Here is a 23,115-nt window from a genome sequence, read left to right as displayed (position 1 = left end):
AAAAAACTCTGTAGAATGATGATGGTATCATATGGACATCCTGTATTTCAGCTTGCTCAGCCTGTCACTCTGATATACAGACAGTGATGGTGAAAAGAAAATGTTCTAGTTTTGGCCAGACCTCTCCCCTCCACTGAATAATGAGCTAGCTTTTATAGCCAGGGTTACTGGCAAGTATCATAGGAACAGTATGTATATTTCCTGAATGCGTGGGAATTTATGCACTGAAATGTAATCTTTGGTAATTTATAGTTGGATAAAAAACTAAAAGGCATGGGCCAACAGAAACTCATCTGCAAATGGGAAAAAGAGTTCAATAATTCAACCCAAAGCAAGTGTCTTTGATGAGAATGATTAACTTAAGAGTATCTATGCTGTGCCATAAGCACACTATGTTAGGTGTGCAAGGACGTAATTTTCTTACTCACTTTGGTGTTTCCGTTGCCATGGACAACCACTGGCAGAGAGTCGTAAACTGTGTTTCTAACTCTTACGCGGTCTGTTCCAAACTTGAGGAGCACTTCATCTGCCAAAAAGAGGAACAAGAGACATTTCAGGCAAGGTTATGAAAATCAACTTACCACATGGGCAAGAGCTGTGAAGGTTTATAACTTACAGGGTAAATTGCCAAGCCTAAGTTCTCTGAAAATACGCAATCTTTCACAGTGTGGGAGCAAAACAGTACAATGTTGGTTTAAGTTAGGGCAGTGAAAGCTTTCATTTTTTCACTTACAATTGAGAGCATAAATATGGGCTTTTAAATAACTTAGTTTAAAATATTTGACAAATAACATACAGATTAGCAGGAAATTGAATTATAGAACTCAGTTTCTGTGATTTCTCACCAACTGCCCCATTCAGGTTCTGGAAAATCTGGCACTTGTGGTCCAAAGTCATGTTGAGAGTTTCCTGAAAGACATGAAAACACAGAGAGTTTCTTAGCCATCCAAGATTTGTTTTGTATGGATATATTTTCACATTAAGTGTTGACGTTGACACAAGATACCTACTCGCTGTAAAGGATCCAAGTATATTTTAGTGTAGAAGAGCTGGTCATCGTCATTGTCATGGAGATTCCACTGTGAAACAATTCTGTTTATGTATGGGGCGTAACCGATTATACCTGCAAGTAATAAACAGTGTGAAACCCATATCCAGTGGTAAAGTATAGGGCTGAGAGACGTTTACAAGGTCATATACAACTTGCAGACTGTTGGTGACAATTATATTGTATCTGCTGGCTCCTTGGTCTAAAGACTTCACTCTAGGAAGCTTGAACGCCTTACACAAAGTGTGATTTTTGGCAATAATCCCAAGCACACAAGAAATGGGCAGGGACTTTCTCTAGAAAGGAGTGCAATAATGGGCAGTAGAAAGCTGTAAGCTATATGTATAACTGTCCCACAACTTACTTCTAGAACAGTATGTGCTAAGAATCTCACACCCTCTCTAAATGTACATTCTCGTGGCAATCTCTACTCCAGTTTTCCCCTGTCTCCGCTTTTTCCTTCTCTTGCTCAATGACATTGACCACAGTAAAAGATTGCAGGGTTTGGCTATGTTGTTGGTGTGTGGCGTTTTGCATCCCATCATTTTAAAAAAAAGCCTTAGCACTGTAAACAAGTCGATGGATAGACATGACATAATCTAAATGGCAGGGATGAGAAAAAGTTAAAAGAAAATCATGACATTTTATGCAAATCATATTTTCGGTAGCTTATCCACAAAATGATGGCTTTAAAATCAACCAATCCCATGCATGCCTTTTTAACCCAATCCTTTTGGAAAAACTCACTGTTTTGCACAGCTCTGCTAGAATATTGCATACTGTGTTTTCTGACTACAAAGTTGCAAGAAAGAAAACATGTACTTGGGACAATAGAATTTAATTGACACATGATATGTGTCTATTTTGACTTTGTCTGTTGAAAATTTATGAAAAGTGTTTCATATACAGCTCTTGCAACTCTTATTAATAAACCCCCCATTGGTTTTAGGTTCCTTGTTTCATCTATTATTAGTTTTGTTAGTGAGTAGATTTAATATACTTAAATAAACACACACAGCCACACACAAACACAACCCTATTGTATCTTGATTCCATCCCCGAAACACTGTACTCCCTGTGACACAGTAGTGTGTGTCCAGATGCTATAAAACATTCCCCAATGGTCATCTGGGCGGTAGACGTCGGAACACAAACAAAACCTGCAATTTTATACAAACTGTGGCACATTCTGGGGGCCAAGACAAATCCACATGTCATGTCAATGACAATGAGTGCTAAAAACAGTCTCTGATCAGTCTGAGGCAGCTAGGCTCCAATATGGGAGGTCAGACCAGACTGATGACCACAGGGAAAGTAGTAATTCAGTGTCCTGAAGAACTGACAGGATGCAGCTGGCCATGCCATGGTGATTATACATGAGAACATACTGTATATGCATGAGAACATACTATTACTGCTGCTTTGTTACAAAATGTCCGGCCTTTTTTTCCCCTCATTCAGCATCTTTTGTGTACTTGAGGTCACATTATGCCTAGAAACATCTTCATATGTGATGTAGATGCCTGCCAATGCAAAATTGTGCAGGGCAATTACTAGAAAATCTAGAGTAAAAAAGGGTTGAAAAGGAACAAAGTATGCAGTTAATATTCACATGAATGGGCTTCTGTCTCCTCCTGTTCACTAGGACAGAAAATACTTTCAAGCAGCCAGTTTACAAGGAAAATATACTTCCATTTTACAGCAAGAGATAATAATAAAAGTCCAGCGGTTTTATATTTTAAAACTAACACCAGTCTGTTGGCCTTCCTTGAAGTCGCTCCACCACTCTTTAAACAAATAACACTGAGGGTGCACTGCTGCTTAGCCCCCTGAATTCCAACTAGGCCTGCAAGTCTTCAAAGTTTGACAGTAGATGGTGGAATGTATAAACCCAAGCGCACCCATAGAAGTTATTGGTTTACAACCAGGTTACTCAAACACTAGTCTACCTCAACATAAAATTGCTATGCACATAACATGAACGAAATGGTTATCATTTAAACAACTTTTAGTTTGTGAAGCAACAACCATTGCTTCACTGATCATAATATTATCTTCAGATAATGTAAATAGTTTTGTTTTTTTTGCATTGTCCCATATTGGCCCACACAGATAACTATCACACTAAATTGGGATTATTCATTCTTGAGTGTATGTCACCCACGTTTTGGCAGCTCACAGAGCCCAACACACAGTCACTGTATTTACACATGTGAAACGGAAGAAAATCGATGTGTAAAAATACACTTTGGGTTGCCTATACATGCGTTTAGCGTGAGTCGTGGGTCAACATACATAATTGACCTCAGAATCTTGCCTATTTCCTCATGGTTAGGGTGGGGCCACAGAATTCAGCTGAACCAAACTTTTAAATCCAAGCATACACATACAAGCTAATTTTGAGCTGTTTTTACCCACAATATGTGGTTTGTTAGAACCTATGACCTGCATGCCAACAAGAATCTATGTCATTATGTGTACAGCGTAAAAAAATAAAAATCAGTGTGGAGTTCCTCTTTAAAGAGATGTAGGAATATGTCATGGGTGACACTTTAACATCTACTTTTTGTCACCTGATAGTTGAGCAGTTGAGGGACACCTTTGAATTATCCACACAAAGGGTTAACACAGCATCATGTCAGCCATGACAGAGAGGATTCAATAGGTCAAAACATTTCTGCACTTCATGCATATTTTGAAGTTTTGGAACCCACCTCCAGAGTTGAGGTAGCGCTTGCCGCTGCGGATTGAGGGGTACTTGTCAGCTAGTCGCTTATCTGGCCATATCAGTCCCTCTGCAGCAAAAAGCACTTTGTGATTGGCTTGCTGGAACTTCCTGAGAATCTCTTCTGGTCCCCCAGCAAAGATAAGATCATAGCTAAAAGGGAGGAGTGAAGATGAAATACAACAGATCATTATCATTCTTTTTTCCCTTTAGGGGCAGACTGACAGTTTTTTTAAACAAGTATGTTTTATCTTGCATCTGACACACAACCTAGGCTTCTACTTGCTTGAGATAGATATACATCAAAATGTAAACAGTCGACATTCTTCACGAGTGGGCATTTGTACAGGCAGGCATTTCTGGATTGTACTGTAAGGTGTTTCCAAAAGAGTCCCGCTTTGCCAGACATTAACACAGAAAAACACACAAAATGTGCTGATTCATGCATGGCCTAGAGTTCTGTGACAGAGGAAAAAGTGCGTAACCCTTTACATGGGCTGGTGGTGACTTGTTTAAAGAGCAGATATTTTAGGACGTGGAAACTCCTAATGTTTCTTCTCACTTTGAGGTGTGAGTCATAACCATAGACTGTATATAAAGATGGACGACGCATCTCCACTTCCTCCCACTGTACAAAAATTAAGCCAAAATATCCCTACGTGATCCATGACATCATTTGGTGCCAGAGTCTGCGCAGTTTTATAAATAAAACTGAATTTAATTGATATTTTGACTTGGTTTTAAAGCATAACTCAACACTAAAATACTGTGAGATCATTGTGGATCATAGTGGTTTTTATCTTTTTGTACTCAGAATCCATTTAATTAGAAGACTCATCTACACCCGAGTTACCAGGTGAATTCAATCAATAGCTTGGAAGGCAGAAACCAAGGTTGTGTTAAAAGCTGCATTGAATGTCCCACTGCATGTAATGTGTGTCCTCTTTATGGAATTAAGAAAGAACACTAAAAGCCAATGTTTAAAATCTATGTTTAATCATGCGCAATACACTTCATACTGTGTTTGGAACACCGTAGTGTTTATATTCTGCATGTCACTCACCAAACAGGAGAAACGTATCTACAAGTGGTGTGCACCAGTGAGAGGAAACATACCTCATGAATTTAAAAGTGGGAACCACCACCTTTTAATTTTTATACTAGCATTACAAAGGTGTGGTGTTTGGAAATATAGTAACTTCCCTAATTGGTTAAAATTTCCATTCTAAAGCCCAAAAGTCATCAGTACACACATTTCTGCCAATTCCAAATGTGCATAGAGCGACTGATGTATAGCCAACTCACGCACAACGTTCTGGCTGTGAATGGCAATTGTGGTCTCAATTTAAGGTATTTGGCCTTTGAATTGCATGCAATCGTTTTCTTTTCAGTTTGGGAATTCAGCCCACACTCAGAAGCTCAACAACACAGTGAATGAATTTCAATTTCAACGCTGTGACTGAATCAGAAGCAGAAACTGTCAAAACAGCCAAGGTGGTCCAGCAGGATTTGAACACATTTTGAATGCCTCATATTCTGTGAAGTGCAGATACAGTATCTTACACTACAATCATTTCCTCTAACAGAAAAAAAACACATTCCAATTACCTGTTTCAAGGGTGTGACAACTTTGCACAGCAATTATAGCTAACATTATTCATGTGACATGGTGCAGTAAGTATTATCATCTTCTGCTCTATTTGAGGAAATATGGCCTACAAAGCTGTCATTATTCTAAACCACACACATTAACTCAGTAAAACTTTCCATTGGCCTTGAAAAGTCATAATTTAGCTACCTGCATGTGAAAATTACTCTCCTAGTATATTTGCTCATGCTCTATAATAATGCCTTTACATGAATGAGTGGAGGGTGGTTTAGTGCTACATAAATGTGCAGAAACACCTCTCACTGAGGAGGCATCACTTTTAAAGCAATTATTACAGTCTGTGATTGTGAAAATTAGTTGAATTTCTAATTCATAGATCTACACAGCAATTAAAGGTGTTTTGCATCCCTTTCTTGCTATGGATATGTTTTATATTTCAAATCAAAGCTAAATCAGAACAAAGCTCGAACAAAGCATCAAACTGATGTTTGGGTAGAAACTGAACATCGTTAAGAAAAGTTAACACACGCAGGCAAAGACAAAATTAATAACAAATTTAATCCTTTTTCTTCGTTTTATACTTGTTGGCTGCAAACATATGGAATCAGAATGAGGAACTTCACTTCTCTACAGTGTTTTAAAGTAATATATCTCTTGGCAATATCTCGATTTCAGGGAAGATAGTCAGTGAATATTCAAATAATCCTTTTGCAGTGGATTACTGAACAAGGATTAATTTAGGCTTTGAGTCAGACTACAAAGGAACGGTACTGTTGGTCATGAAAATGGTAAAATCATACTGTCATGTAAAGCTAAATAAAACTAAAAAAGCTAAAAAAAAATCTCTGTTTGTCAACATACCTATCCACGGAAAGGACAACAAGATCCTCCTGGTCAGCCAGAGCCTCCATGGCCTCCTTCAGTAGTCTGACTTTTTGCCCTCCACCGATAGAACGACCCACGTCACCACCCTTCCATGCTTCTCCCATTCCTAATACCTGAGACAGAACACATGAAGGACAAGTTGTAGAGCCCAACATGAACTGTCTTGACACCAAACTTCACCAGAAGGCAGCCCAGCAGCACTGTAAAAATGTCCATCTTCACAAGTCCTTCACTCATTTTTCAATCTTAATTTTTTTTATGTCTCAAATCCAGTTAGGAATTCTGCCAGTGGGAGGAAAACTTTCACTTGTTTTCCAATATGCAAGAAATTTCCAAGAAGAGTAAGATGTGTCCTCTAATATAAAAAAGTACACTTGATTCAAGACAATAGATTAAAGAAGCTGCCTTGGAAAATAGGGCAATTATGTTACCCTATTGCCAATTTTTTTTTCACCCAGAATGACACATTTTATAAATTTCTGTGTGTAAGTTTTCACACAATCTCACTTCACACAACTGTGAATGAAAAAAGCACTCAGCTGTAGTGGGAGATGTAGAAAAGTGAGTTTAAGGCAGCTTCATACTGATAATTCAGATGGGCCGAGTTACCTGCGATACTGAGGTAACACCTGAGTTGTAGTCAACTGTCATGCCATTAGGTTTACTGTACAGAGATGAGTGCACAAGGCTGAAGGAACAATATAACTAAGCAAAGAACAACCGGAAATTGACAACATTAACTCGAATCATCTTGAAGGGCCTAAAAAGGCTAGCAAAGTTGCTTGCAAGCATGTGTCTGCAGGAGATGGAATGCAAACTGTTGCAGAAGGGTCACATAGAGAGGCAGGACCATGCAAATGTGGGCGGTGCGCTATCTCTGACTGAAACCACAGAGGGGAATTCTGGACCCACATTGAGGAGTGTCCCTTTAAGATTGATGTTTTTCCATTGTTAGCTGGGAGAAACTGCACATTTATGGATATCATTTTAGAATATGAGAAGACAATCTTACCTTCACAGTGTAGTTGAAATAGTTTGCAGACTGCATAAAGCGGCGAAAGCCATCTGTTTCCTCTGTTGCAACAGTTAGGATGAGCAATTTTTCTGAAAAAGAAAGAAAAACAAATTCAAATTTCAACAACCTTACTTATGTGACTTTTAAAGTCATCACATATTTTTTGCCAACCAAATTATAGGGATGTGGAGATTTACTCTTGCAGCTGAAAATTCTGACATTTTGAGTTGTGAATTTAGAGCATTTTATTACAAAATCTTGGTTTCCATTGAAGGATATCCACAGATTATTCAATGCTTATATTTAAGTACTGAGATTCCCACTTTTGTGAACCAAGTTCCTTGTAAAGCTCAGACCACTGTCAACAAACTGGTAACTTCTTTGGTTTAGCAGCCTAAACCTACATCTCATATTAGGAATGTCTACTGTAGTTTTGATTTGATTCAAAAACAGAAGCATATTTTTAAACATGGACTTAATAATTTCTTTCTTCTTGGGTTAAAAGAACTCCCACAAACCTCCAAGACATTTCCAGTGGCCATGAGTGCTGACGTCTGAGGTTTAAGGAAGGGTTAGACCAAATACAAATTAGTACCATAGCCTCATGTGAAGCTAGAGAGAGGCAGACTAAATTGTTCTATTATGTTTCTGGGGGTTGGCCTTGATTAGAAAGACTGCAATCTGTGATTGTGAGGCAAGGAAGGAAGTAGCCTGGATCTCATTCATTTCCAGCTTCCAAAAGATAATTTCAAAATGTGCAAAATATTGTCCTAAGCTAGAAGGGAGTCAGGGCACCAAAAAGTTAATGATACTTTAATAAGGTTTTATAAGACCACTTGAATACTAATCCTGCTTTTCATGTTTCGAGAGCCAATCTGCTTTCTATTTAATATATAGCACTATGTTTCACTAAACCCTTGTAAATTATTTATTGGACACAGGCAAGTAAGATTTCAAGTGTGAAAGAGAACATATGAGGGCCCTCACCCGAACTGAGTGGTCATACAAACCCACAATGGTTGCCATGGAAGGCGAAAGTTGCAACAGGGATATAAACAAATCCTTAAAAAGGCCATGGGAATCAAAAATGATCTGTACAACGTACCGGACAATCAGTGCTATGGACATTGAAAATACTTGTGACATCCGCCTATGTCATATTCTAAAGCATTATTTGGCAAAATCAAAATTACCCGCTTCCCACCCACTCATCCACACTAAAGTACATTACAAGCAGGCTCCTTGTCCAACCATTTCCTGTCAATGTGACTTAGCCATTCTCTCATCCCAGTCTAGCCTGTGGCCCTGTCATCGCTGTAATAGCCATTCCAGTACTCGTCTGACACAGAGGTCCGGTTACAGGTTGGAAATCGTTCCCTGCCTGCCTCTAACATAACAGCATCAGGTGACATAGCAAAGAACTGGGTAGATTCAGAACAATGTGAGTTTCAAATAAAGCACCGCATAGAGGGAAGGGATGCCTTTTATGAGCCACAAGTGTGTCCCTGTTCTTGTTCTTGGCTTGAAGGTAGAGGATGATCAAGCATAGTGCAGAGAGGGGATGGTGTCTTCCACATTTGAGAAATACATTTTCCATGCAGCTCTATAAAACAAGTGATTTTAATGGTTACAGGAGAGGTTTACATGCTTCCTATTTTCGTACACCAAACTATAACGCTGGCAAAACTTAAGACCATGTCAGGCAATTAGGTATGCAAAATGCAATATGTGCATGCATGAAGACCAGTTCGTTTGGCAAAAAGATGTGCTATAAATCAAACTAGACTTGTTTTCTTCTTTTTGCTGTGTGAAGCAAATCTTGGGCAAGTCTAAGTTTTTTTGGTAATATTTTGTTTAAATACGGGGATAACGGCGCACACTTTAAGACAGTCTGTCCTAGAAGTCATTCATAGTGTTGCACACACAAAACGTGCCACAAATAGTTGGATATAGCTGAAATAGAGTATACTGGCACCTAAAGTATTTTCTGCTGGGATTTTTTGGCAATATTTGGAAACTTCCATGAAAATTCTGTATTTCATAATGCTGTGATTACAGCCAGGACACATGTTTTGTATTTCTCTTTGCAATGATCTCAATTCATTTTTATGTTCCCATAAAATCTGAATTCATACCCAGTAGCTTTGTTAGTATTTGTGCAATGAAAGCCAGTGGTGAGCTGCATGTTGTGATCCCTGCTCTATTCAGCTAGCATGACTCGATTTCCTAAACAATAAACGATTAAGAGCTGTGCTTTTGCCTGTGCTTTAGCACACATATTGAAAACAAAAACACTGACTTGCCTGTGATGTCAGGGAGACATTTCCCATCAGGAAGAAATAGGCTGACAGCTTACACCTATTACCTATTGTGACTTTGCCCTGACCTTATGGAACCACACACTTTCCTCCTGCTGGCCACATGAGTGTATCACAACAAGCAAGCTCCCACTTAAGTACAGCCTGGGGATGAAAACCACCTCTGATTTAAAAGAGATGAGACAGACACTTTTATTTCCTACATTAAATTTGTTGTTCAGAAGGGCCATTGTACCTGACTTTTCCATACACAATTCCTGGTGGAAAAGAAATCCCTTAGAATTCACAGTGGCCTCGCGTGAACTATGGCTGGAAACCTTGGCTGGATATTATTGTCTCCAAATACAACACAAAGTGCCTAGGGAAGAATAATGATCTGCCAATTCCATGCCAAGCCAAGGTGATTTATCTATTTTTTATATTACATTAAACTTGGGGTTGTCAAAAGGCTGCTTTAAATCCAGACTTTCAGCTTTCTATCATTTACCTGGTAATTCTTTTGTAATCAGTATGGTACAATCTAACTATGGATCACAGGCTAAAGTCTTGCACACTTAAAGTGTTGATGTATCCATATTATGCTGAAAAGTAGCAGTTTTTCAAACTGACTTTTACCTATACTTTATGTCATCACACAGCTAAAATTTGTTGTATTTCCTGCTCCTCCCTGTTCACCATAGTTAAAAGTAACCCCAGTCTGATAGCACATCCTTTTGCACACCTAAAACATACAGTGGTGTGAAAAAGTGTTTGCCCCCTTCCTAATTTTTTTTTGCATGTTTGTCACACTTAAATGTTTCAGATCAAACAAATTTAAATATTAGTCAGAGATAACACAAGTAAACACAAAATGCAGTTTTTAAAATGAAGGTTTATACAAAATCCAAACCTACATGGCTCTGTGTGAAATAGTGATTACCCCTTAACCTTTAACTGGTTGTTGTTCTTCAGCCATTCAGAGGTGGACTTGCTGGTGTGTTTTGGATCATTGTCCTGCTGCAGAACCCAAGTTCGCTTTAGCTTGAGGTCACGAACAGATGGCCGGACATTCTCCTTCAGGAGTTTTTGGTATACAGCAGAATTCATGGTTCCATTTATCACAGCAAGTCTTCCAGGTCCCGAAGCAGCAAAACAGCTCCAGACCATCACACTACTACCACCATATGTTACTGTTGGTATGATGTTCTTTTTCTGAAATGCGGTGTTACTTTTACGCCAGATGTAATGGGATACACACCTTCCAAAGAGTTCACCTTTTGTTTCGTCAGTCCACAGAGTATTTTCCCAAAAGTCTTGGGGATCATCAAGATGTTTTCTGGCAAAAATGAGATGAGCCTTAATGTTCTTTTTTCTCAGCAGTGGTTTTCGTCTTGGAACTCTGCCATGCAGGCCATTCTTGCCCAGTCTCTTTCATATGGTGGAGTCATGAACACTGACTTTAACTGAGGCAAGTGAGGCCTGCAGTTGTTTGGATGTTGTTGTGGGGTCTTTTTCCTCTGTGTCACATCGGTGTGTGACCTCTTGGATGAGTCGTTGCTGCACTCTTGAAGTAATTTTGATCATTTTCTCATTTGTTCCTGAATTTCTTTGGATCACGGAATGATGTCTAGCTTTTGAAGATCTTTTGGTCTACTTCACTTTGTCAGGCAGGTCCTATTTAAGTGATTTCTTGATTGAGAACAGGTGTGGCAATAATCAGGCCTGGGTGTGGCTAGAGAAATTGAACTCAGGTGTGATAAACCACAGTTAAGTTATGTTTTAACAGGTGGGGCAATCACTTTTTCACACAGGGCCATGTAGGTTTGGATTTTGTTTTCCCTTAATAAACCTTCATTTAAAAACTGCATTTTGTGTTTACTTGTGTTATCTTTGACTAATATTTAAATTTGTTTGATGATCTGAAACATTTAGGTGTGACAAACATGCAAAAAAAATAAGAAATCAGGAAGGGGGGAAACACTTTTTCACACCACTGTATGTAAAGGGATCACTCTTTCAGATGTTGTCTGAAACTTATAGAGGATTGATTGTACAACGTAATATAATAAAGGAGATGAGGAGTCTGCAGTTCATGTTAATTAACTGGTCACAACATCTAGAAAATGCACATCACCTAACATAACATTTTTAACCTCTTCAACGGATTGGTTACCTGGTACCTTATTAGAAGTAATAATTCAGTCACTCATCTGGTCTAGCCAAAATGTCTCACTTGATTTATCTTTGCCTACAATTTAGAAATAGTGTAAGAAGTCTCAAGACCAATCTGGGTATTTGCCATTTTAATGCAACATTTAGACTGTATATTATTTTCTGTTAGTGAGGATGTCTTGTCCACATTGCACGTGCATGTTTGTCATTGTTCACATTAGTCCCCAAGGAGAGAAAACAATAATCGTTTAAGGACAACACGTACAAATCTACCTTCCAATCTAACTATAACATTGATTCCTGGGCCAGTTGTCCAGTCCTTTTATGTATTTTTTATGTAAACACCATAATCACAATAATAATAAAGCACAGCTGAGGGACAGATGGCAACTCAAAAGGAGAGGTTTTTAGACAGCCGCAATTTTGGAGGATGAGTGTCTAGTCAGAGTTAACACAGCACACTCTCATGTCAGTTCTGTATGAACAGCCCACGGAAGGAGAGGAATGTAGCTCAGACAGTGCTGCTGTAACTCTTCTCCAAGAAAGGCATGGACGCCAAGTGGTCTTTCCCTCTAACTCTTTCTGTACCACATGGGGCTCTGCCGTCTAGGTAAACTTTCACACTTCGATGAGAAAAAGTTCTGACTCACTGGCTGGGGCTAAGCTTAAGTAAGCATTTCTTGCAGAACGGAAAGTGGTATCGTGGGAATGTGCCCTAGCCTCGAACATAAGGATAACAGGATATTTCCTCTTTGACAAGCCACTCCTGGCCAGTGAACACAAACCCCTGTACTTTCTATTTTGGTCATCCACGTAAATAAGCAGTGTTCACTGTTCACCTAAAAGCTCACCAAAATGATCAGGAAAGTGCAATAGTTCAGTTAATAGCCCACATTCCTTTGTTCTTGCATCTATTTGACTGAGCCTACCTTTAATCTCCAGATAAAGCAAGAAACTATGGGGGAGATGGGGGAAAATGCGGGAAAATAAAAAAGGATAGCTTACAGTCAAATCAGACCTGATTCAGACTTTCATGCAAGGATTATACAGTGATGCTTAATTCTACTTCTTGGGTGCAACCCAATGTGCCATTCCTGAACCTAGAGAGCATTCCTGAGGATGAGCACCCTCCTGAAAAGCCTGATGCAACTGTCTTTAAAAAACCTCTTGTGAATCTTTCCATTCTGCTTCTGTTTTGTGTGCTTTCTAGACCTGATTGTTAGTTTCTGTTAACTAATATGAAATGTAATTTAACAGTATGTTTCTTTCCTGCACCTGAAATAATGAAACTGGCTAAGTCAGAGCAGAAACAGAGCTTATCTCTGTCCATGGTGACCTGCATAACATTCCTCTGTGTCGTTTAAATCCATTTTTGCAAAAGATGAAAGGCAAGTGTCATATTCTTTTGTGCTGTAAAGGTTACTTAACTCTGGCACTACTTATACTTTAGTTTAGGAACTGTTTCATTACTTGGATTAATTGTTCACTTTATTGAAAAAAATAATCACATTCAAATGGTGCTGCTACTGGGATATTGGGTCACAGATGGAACCAGGAAGGTGTTAATCTGACCATCAGTGCAACGGTGCATTTGATCCAGCTGTAAAATAAGACATGACTACTGCTATTAGTAGTACCAGTAGTTCAGAAAGGCATTATGCCATTATTAAACCTCTAATAAATGAATTTTTTGGCCACTTGGGGGCAGCAGAAACAGATTGTGAACACAACACTGACACATCATCACCTTTTAAGTTGATAAGATGAACTTGTTAGCAAACAGTTGCTTATTAACCATCCAGCAGATACAGAGCAACATTATCATTCATTTGGAGTCACGTTTCTGGCCACCTGGTGAATGTAAGTCCAATATTCTCTTTCAGCTCTGTTTTTGGTCTCTACCAACTCCTGAGGGAAATGTCTGGCTCTTTAGCTGCTTAATGCTCCACTACGTTCATCAAAACAGTAGTTTGAAGTTGCGAGCCTGACGGCTAAACAATGAGATCTGTAAAGCCGAGGGGAGCTGCAGATTCGGGTATAATTCCCTGTAGATACATCACTACGAGCAACCCCTTTCACATTGTTTTCACATTGCCATTTGATATATTCTTAAATATCAATCATAGCAGCTTTAAGGTCTAAGGGCTGGGTTACGTTAGAAAAGAAAGTTCGTACTCTATTGTCCGACCACGCTGGAAATCAAATGTGTTTATATCTGTTCAGAACGGCCACACTCGAAGGCAGAGTGAAAAGCCGGCTGTCATAGAGAGGCGATTCATTTAAATATGGGTACAACAACGCACGTTTTCAGACAGTCTCTCCTGGAAGGGATTCATAGTGTTGCACTCGGTTGTACACATGAAAAGTGATAGAATAGTTGTGTAAATCATGAAAAAAGAGAGCTAAAAAGACAAGTTCAAACCCTGACTCCTTTTGAGACCTCCGCACAGCTGGCTAATCACTGTGTAAAGTGGATATGAATGTCGGTTTCGGAAAGTTACAGAAATGTTCGGACACAGCCCCCCCAAATTCTGACATTGGAAAGGAATGCGGGGAGGGTTAGTTATCTGACCATAACAAGCAGTTCTGATGAAGCATACTGGCAGCTTAAGGAAGGAGATCTGCACAAAGATTTCTTGAACACATCTGTAGACTCTGTGTTTGGAACTGGATGTGGATGCATATAAGAAGGATAAATAGACACAAAAATCAATTAATCTTGTCTTTTTAGACAAATACATTTCTTTAACTAAGTCTTCACATATGTAACTCTGCCATACATTAATTTCTCAGCCTTCAGCTAAACATAGAAGCACACTACCCAACCTACAGTTACTAGTAGTAAGGTTTTCCAGCTCTAGAATTCATTAGAATTTGATGTAACCACAAGCAGCTTTGGCACAGAAGTAGCACTTTTGATATCTAAAAGCCTGGAGCCCCTAGACATACAGACATTCCTTTTCGCCTAAAAAATACCACTTTTGCTACATGTGTTTGTAATTAGCAGTAGTCAAATTTGAGTTACTGGAAAACCCAATGCACACAGGTTGGTTAGTTGGACATTATTTTAGCTCTCCATAACTAAAATAGAGTTTATTTTCTAGTGACGTTTCAAAGTCACCATAATTGACAAAACACACCATTTCCATACAAGAGCCGTGTAGTGCATCCACAGAAAAAGGCTGTGTTTTCAATTACACATTTCAAACCACAGGCACTTCAGCCTTATGTGGCATGATGTCACCAGCATTGGGCCAGGAAACAATTTTGTAGTCTCCTCATATGTCATTTTGAATCAAGAATAGCTTATTTATTTTACCCTACAAAAACAACTATAATGTAGAAAAAAAATAACTAATTTCATCTGGTTTATGTCATGCACTGCTCTTGTCAGGAGAAATTATTACAGTAAGGACTGTCATTGTGTCACTGTAGAGCTTTAAATCCTTCATTGTTGACGCACCTAGTTTAATTCAACATAATGCACTTAGAGGTTAGCAATTTCAGTTTAAACACTGTGCTTTAATCAATTCATTGATTTATTTTTGTGCTGAAATTACTGTAAGTGGAAAGCAGAACACAATTTTATGAGCTGTTATATTTTGATAATATTTGCTGCAAAGGGGATATGAGCCATGCATTTTAATGTACAACCACATGCTGTTACCTAGAAATGACTCCTGTTTCTCTACATGGAAAGCGGATTGAAAATGCTTTAAAGATAAGCAGTGAGCTGCTCCCAAAGTGCATAGTTTGGCACCTGCATGTTCTTCTCAGATAGCTGATTTATTTTAACAGGCTTCAATGATCAGTAAATATAAACTGAAATCGCTGGCTCATAAATAGACAGAATAAAGGCTGTACTTTCAGATTTTGCTACTAGAATACCTACTTTGTTAGTTTATCAATTACTTAAACACTCACTTATAGAAATAACCTAGAAATAACTTTCATAAAAGTAAATGTCTGTGTTGTTTTCTCTCCAGTATTGTGATTCGACCAAGGGCAAGTTTCCCGGTTTTGGTCCTGCCTACTTCTGACAATTGTACATGGATTTTTTACTGTGATAGTCTCATTTACCTGTAGCCATTTCTCTCCTTTTAAAACCTATACTACAATGGTATGTTACAGTAAATATTATATTTCAGTATCTGTAATATCTTGACAACTACTAATGACTACAATTTAAAACACAGTTCTACAAGTTTGAATAGTACGTGGCAATTTCAACAGTACACCCAATCACCACAAGATTCAGCCAAAATAGCTCTTGCCAAAGATCAGCAGGTGATCAGTTCCCACTATCAGACATTTAAATCATCATCATTTAAATGACTCACTAGGTAGAACAATGAGAAAACTGTAAAATAAACATAGTCCTGACAACCTGAAATGTCTTTTTTTTTTCAGTTCTGCTTAAGAGGACCTTTTTGCATCATGGGAACTGTCAGCTTGATATCCTTCTGTTCATATCTATTTGACATTTACCAGAAAAAAAGAGACAGAGTGAAAAAGCAGACAACACAACACATAGTTGGCTGAAAAGGAGGCACAGAACTGACCTTGTGGTGATATAGTGACAATGTTCTAAGACATGATTGCAGGCTTGGCCTGCCAACAGGGTTTGTTAGTTTGTTATACTGGAATTACAGGCAATAGAGAGCACTATTATGCAGTATATAAGGCATGGACAACTTGAGGTGGAGTTTCCTTTTCTTCTCTATAAAATGCTCCCTGCTGACACGTCAGTGATGTCTGGGAAATCTAAAGATGCCTATTCCATGGGACAGTGGAGCAGACCAGATCATACTGAATAATGGTGTTTATCTTAATTTCACACACACACACACACACACACACACACACACACACACACACACACACACACCAAGAAATATGTCCAAGTAACTGTCAGGAATACAAAAGTTGTTTCCAAGTAAATAATGTCAACATCTCTGTAAAATATTGTTGATATAAAACAGATCTCCTTTAGAGCTTGTTAGCTTTTGCTTTGAAACTTTGTTTTCATTAGAATGCCTGACAGAGGTTAATAGTTGGGGTGGTTTGCTGAAACTTGTCTGTTTTAATTATTGTGACACCAATATTATGAAATGACTCTGAAAGCAACTCAAATGAATGAATGAATGAGGGTTTATGTGTTGTAGCAAACTCTTCAGTCTTGGATTAGCAGCCAGTTGTATAAAAGAGAGATATGCAGTGACTTAGACTCACAGCATAAGAACTACACATTCAATCCAATATATACTCTGTCAGAACTGCTGTTCACACAGTCGGTCAGACATAAGTGAAAGGCTCCTTTCAGATGGCTGGACAGTGGGGGTCTACGCTGCCCAGTTTTTGTAACTTTCCAACAGCCACATCCACTGTTCACAGTGACTGACCAGGTGCACATAGGTGAGAAATGGGCAGAGCTCTGCATTCCTACTTCTTCCACTGTGCCTTTTCACTGCTGAACCTCACCGTTCGCGTCTGTGCTACAACCAATGGCGAGGCATTGTGCTCTTAGAGAAGAGTTGGAGGAGAATCTGAACCAACAGAGAAACACTCTCCCTACATCTCTATTCGCACAGCTGGCATTCAACACAAATTAGGAAATATGAATACCGGTATACTACCTGTAAATGCAGATTAAAAAATGCACATTTTTTCTGTAGCCTTTTTATTGGTTCCTTACTAACCACTATTTCTGCTTTGCATTACCCTGTCACCCCGACCAGCATCTTGCCCTACCTAAAAGGAAAGTCACTGTAAAACAATATGTACGACTTCTTGACGTGGTGGAAAACACGTCATCTGACCTTCTTCTAAAGAAGAATATTTAATTCTTTGCCCAGGTGGCCAAGACCCAACATGATCCTACCACATCGTCAGGTTATTTACATGACTTTTCACCACAATACTCTGCATCCTTCTTTCTTCAGGAAAGAAAGGAAAAGAAAACAGTTTGACCGAGAACTTGGGGGAAAAACATGAGTCATCAAGTTGATATTCCACATTGTTAACACATCTTATAATATGTGTAATGCACAGGTGTTTCTGAGGTTACGACCCAGACAGGCCCCAAAAGGGCTGATAACTGGTGGACTAGAGTGTTTTATCACTATGTCCCAGTCAAAAACAAATGGTTCCTATTTGGATTAGAAAAATGAGAGGAACTCATTTTCAACCAAAATCAACTTCTGCATTACATATTAAACTTTGGCATATAATGTGTAATTACCTAATGCAATGTGTTTTGGGTATCGGGTTTGTCTATTTAGCTTGTGCTTCAAAAAAACATTAGATACTGTAACACTGCAAACTATTCATAGAATTAGACTACATAAACTGTTAATTTAGTCAGTCGAATTACTCACCAGTGCCTTGTTTAGTGCAGCAAAATGTCTTTAGTAGTTAAAGAATGATTTCACATAAAGAAATTTCAAAACTGTCTAGATCACATTTTGCTATTTTGCACACTGAGGAAGTTAATTTGCCGAAACATCTGTGCATGATGTTCTTTTGGCAATGACAAACAGGGAAAAACTGAAAAAAGTCAACAAACTTTATTATATATGTTATGTTTTATGACTATCCTTTTTCCTACAGAAATCAAATCTATTTGAACCTGAAATGCCTCTATTGTTCTGCTTTCGACTATTGTAGCAAGGTGGCATGATATAAAAATCCCATTTTCAGTTAAGGGCAGTGCGTCATATACTCTAAAACTTTCTCTGTAAATATGGCACCTGGTTAGATATTGGGAATAGAGCTAAGTAGCATTTACAAAATTAAACCCAACCCAGTTAAAATACTTTGATATGATCACATGCTAATGTCATTAAATGAAATGCATGGTCATATAAAGTCTGAAAGTTTTCATTTACATTTGCTAATTTACCTCAAATTCGATTCATGAGAGATTTAGTAAATTAAGTGTGCAACCCAACAAGCTGTGTCACTTTTACCTCATGCTATAATCCCTCCCAGGAGCACTGAGGAGGCTTTCATAAGCAAACATTTTAATCCTTGTAAAGTTAATGTGGCTACTGTGTGAAAGACACCCAGTTAGTCCAGACCAGAGGACAAAACGAGCCTGTGGAGACTGAAGGCAGCTGTTGTTCCCTGATTGTAGACTGCCTCCCCCAGCAAAATGAATCATTAGAAAAGTACCAGATTTCCAGACTTAACTTAAACATAATCCCACAGTACTTAAAACACCAACACTGGTATAAAAAAAACATATGTATCCACTTATGTTGTTGTTTGCAGGTTTTTACAAGATGCCCTGTTACTGTGAAAAGAGCTGTGTTTAACTGAAATGATTTTAGGGCAATTTAGAGCAATTAAGCCACAGCAACACGCTAAAAGGGGAGGGGTTCCCAAACAAGTCAATAAAACTGTGGCACATCGGGGGCTGCTTTGGGGAGCATAGACCTATACATGTACAGTATAAAGGTTGTTTCAACAGCTGAGCACTCAAGCAGGTTGTACTTGGCTCTACTCCATGAATCTCAATTATAACAGGTTTACAACTGCTTCTCAAGCACATAATTGTTTGTTTGCTATTCAAATCAAATACTAATGGATTTCTTCCGCATTATGATCTACGGTAAATCCGGCTAATAAGTGTAAGACTGTTCTGCTCCTAACTGCAGAGCAAGGGAAAACCTGTGAAACCAATCAAAGACTCGCCTCCAATTGGTTAGTTATTTCTCGCACTGACATTTTACAGGCCTGCTAGGATCTGTATATAAAATTCGGGGTTGCATGCTACCAAACAACATGAAATAAAAACAGGATTGTGACAAACCGCAGAGGGTTATTTTGTGACAAGCACTGTCATATAATTACTCTCCAACATAGGCAGCGCTGGACATATTCAGATTCACACACACAGGGAGCAACAGGCATGCAACCTGCACCTCATGTACAACAACATCATGTAGCCGGTAAATTACATCTTCGAAAAGAGATCATCACTATTTGCACAATCAGCATATGAAATGCTCCTAGAAGATGTGTGACTAAACATATCGATCAAACAAACGAAAAAAAAAAGTGATAAGATATGATGTAGCTTCGTGCATTATGACGGCAGGATTTGGCTGTAGCTCTATTTGACTTTGGGGAAACAATATGAAGGAGGAAAAGTTTTATCGTTGCTTACCTTTAGGAATAGGCGCAGGAGCTTGAGGTGTTTCAGTAGAGTAGACAGAATTCGCAAACTTCAGCCAGCATGAAAACACAAAACAAAACTTGAGGTACTCCATTGTTGTTATAGTGCGTGTTCCCGGACAGAGTGCGGGTGACCGGCTGGACTATTGCCTCCCAGCGCGAAAGCAGTGGTCAGGATCAGCCCTGGAGGGTCCTAATGTAGGCTAAGATCTCGCGATAGTAAAATAATGAAGTCTAGTTTTCTGGACGAGCAGCTCTTTAGACTGCTGTTTTGCTCCACGGAAGGGTAGTATAAGTAGTGCAATTCAGGGAAATTAGAGGGCAACAGGCGTGGTTCCTTAATTGCAGCTGCGGCCACTTGGGTTCCCGGTGAAGCTCCAGCCCATGAAGAGAGACGGGGAAAGATAACGGTATTCACCCGCTGACAGTGGGACGTCCTGCGTGAAAGTGTGACTAAGCACAGCTGTATTTGACCTCCCACCGCCGTTTGACTGTTAAATATCCCTCCCCTGGTCCCCTCCCCCTGAGCACCCAACAATACTCCCCTTCTACGCCTTGCTCATAGCAGACTTTTCATTCAGCCTCATTAGTGGAAACCGTGGAATAAAACTACAAAATCACATTTTAAATATGGTAATGTTCAACATACTGTATAGGGTTTTATTCAATATTTCTTATGTAGTGATTTTTTTAATCAATTATTTCCTTTTTTCAAATCACATAGACTATCCAGCACAGTCCATTTGCTCCTGCTTTATCTGCTGCTGTATATGGGGTTATCCAGCCCTATAAATGCCTCTATACAAGTAATGGAAGATGTATTCGGACCCCTTACTTAAGTTAAAGCAGAAATGTTAACTATTAACATAAATTGCACTACTTTATATTAATTGCACTACTGTTCTGCCCAGGCCAATTCATTATTGTACATATCCATCAGTATACTTCTGTTTATAGTAATGCCATCATGCCTTTAAAATTTTAACTGTAAAATGTACTAAAAGTATCAGAAGTACAATGTATGTGTATATTTTGTTATTAGAATGATATTATTGATGCATTAACATGTAGGCAGCATTTTAATGTTGGAGTTGGTGGAGGTGGAGCTCATTTTAAGTGTCTCATATTTTTTTAAGGAGTTAAATATATACCAATGCAGAATATTTTTTAAAGACGGTCATATTTTTCATCTAAACATTTTAATCTAACTATAGATGTCAGACACATGTAGTGGTACAATATTTCCCTGGGAATTGTAGTGGGGTAAAGGTATAAAGTAGGATAAAACGGAAATACTCGTGTAAAGTACAATTACCACTTGAGCACTCAGTTACGTACTGCTGGGGCTGCAACTGCAGATTATTTCCTTGATTAATCATTTGGTCTTTAAAATGTCCAAAAATAGTGAAAGGTCCAGAGCCCAAGGTAACATCTTCAAATTGCTTGTTTTGCCTAACCAAAGCCCAAAAATATTTAGTATACTATAATAAAAGACCAAAGAAACCAGCAAAAAAAAATCACATATGAGAAGCTGGAACTAGAGAATTTGGGGCATCTTTTCTGCCGATTACCAACTAATCACTTCAGCTCTAATTTCCAGCATTTCTCAATACGGTACAGTAGATAGCCCCATGACCTCATCTAGCCATTGACAGTATATGAAACAGTTAGCTGATACTGTAGTTGTTAAAGCTGCTCCTGCTTTCATACAGCAGTGTACACACACACACACACAATGGAGAAATGAAGAGGAAAACAGAAACCAAACATTAAATCCAGCTTCCATTTAATGTCTGCTTGTATCTGTGTCTCCCAGTGTCTCAGCTGCCCTTGAAACCAATGCTTTGTCTCATTTGTGTCTCTCATTCCTTATTAGGAGTAACAGACTTGCCCCCCGGCTCAAACCATTCCTGTCTGGCAAACACTTTGCATAGCAGTTGCAATGACTGCCAGTGTCCAGATTGTTTTACTGAATGATATCACCGGGTTCATGGTTTTGAATGTGAGGGAGTAGAAGCCAAACTTTTTTTATGAGATAAATTACTTCTTTCCAGTGAGGCCCTGATAAACCCTGAAAATGTAGAGCAATACCAGAAAACTCAACATACTTGACTTGGACTTCAGCCATTCTTTTTTACAGTATTTCAGCATGCAGCTGACACTAAAGTGAGCGCTGGGCAGGCACATTTATGAAACTGAGTGTCATGAGAAAATTAACACTTTGAATCTTGCTGTCTAATTGTCTCTCAAATAGAAACGCATTCAACCAAAAAAGGAAATCCTCCCTACTCGGACAAACACAAACTGAGTTAAAACAACACAGCGTTAACGCAAATGTGCAAAAGTATCAATCCTATTATTTGCAATTAAACAGGTCAGTGACAAATATCTAACCAGGATTTTTGCCCTGTGGGTTGGTGAGGGAACTCTCTGCAGCTGGAAAATATAACTGTTTGTGGTACAGAACCTCATGCAGGATCTTGGCAGTGCAGGGAATGCGCTATTTGTCTTGCTTCAATTCACTGGCTGAAGTCTGAACACCCACCAAACATTTGGAATAGCCAGTGAAATGTCTTCTGGATTTGATTACACCCTGACAAAATGTCCAGAAGTTATATGAGCAGTTTAATATCCCATCAGAGGCCTGTACTTGGAGATGTGATACAGTGTAGAGCCTATAAGAAACATAAGGCTATTCATAGTCTTTCACCTTTTCTAATTCAGGATTTGCAGCAACGCGCCATGTTTTAAGTGCTCATGATAGTGGCAGTGGCACCAATGGCATACTTAAATTTGGAATACATGTGGTGTGGGTGAGAAAATTACATTTAATTACACAAAATGGGCAGATACAGAGTGCAGAAGCTGGGAGACTGCTGTGGTAAGTGGGGTGAGGACGGAGTACACAGCCAGGAGCTCATCAGGACAACGAGGCATACCTGCACATAATTATCCTCACTCTATATCTACCTGGCCACAGTAGAGGGTAGCAAACTTTGGAAGCAGCACACATGGACATACAGCTAAATACAACTGTTTATCAACCTTAAAAGGGAGCAGAGACTGTGTGGAACCTTTTAATAGCACAGGTGCTTTTTCATTTTGGTTTATTTCAGTGCTACATAAAACACACAAGCCTCCAGCCTCCACTGCCCTTACATTAGTCAAAGAAAAAACAGTGTTGCA

The 23,115-nt window shown here is 38.9% G+C and overlaps 1 protein-coding gene across 2 annotated transcripts in view; it reads right to left on the bottom strand.

Annotated features, from left to right (window-relative positions):
• The window catches only part of plod2 (procollagen-lysine, 2-oxoglutarate 5-dioxygenase 2), a 32,640-nt gene extending 12,242 nt beyond the window's left edge, over window positions 1-20,398 (bottom strand). For both annotated transcript variants that reach the window (XM_044176457.1, XM_044176458.1), the window contains exons 1-7: window positions 19,922-20,398; window positions 7,280-7,371; window positions 6,244-6,380; window positions 3,763-3,926; window positions 1,011-1,123; window positions 846-909; window positions 429-526 (exon numbers count right to left, since the gene is read on the bottom strand). In XM_044176457.1, the coding sequence (XP_044032392.1) occupies window positions 429-526; window positions 846-909; window positions 1,011-1,123; window positions 3,763-3,926; window positions 6,244-6,380; window positions 7,280-7,371; window positions 19,922-20,024 (771 nt within the window). In that variant the 5' untranslated portion in view covers window positions 20,025-20,398. The remainder of the gene's footprint in view (window positions 1-428; window positions 527-845; window positions 910-1,010; window positions 1,124-3,762; window positions 3,927-6,243; window positions 6,381-7,279; window positions 7,372-19,921) is intronic.
• Window positions 20,399-23,115: the final 2,717 nt, after the last annotated feature.

This window comes from Siniperca chuatsi, linkage group LG19, assembly GCF_020085105.1.
Source record: "Siniperca chuatsi isolate FFG_IHB_CAS linkage group LG19, ASM2008510v1, whole genome shotgun sequence".
NCBI classification, from domain to species: Eukaryota; Metazoa; Chordata; class Actinopteri; order Centrarchiformes; family Sinipercidae; genus Siniperca; species Siniperca chuatsi.
Note: the sequence above shows the minus strand (reverse complement) of the source record. Positions and strands in the feature narration are given on the sequence as shown.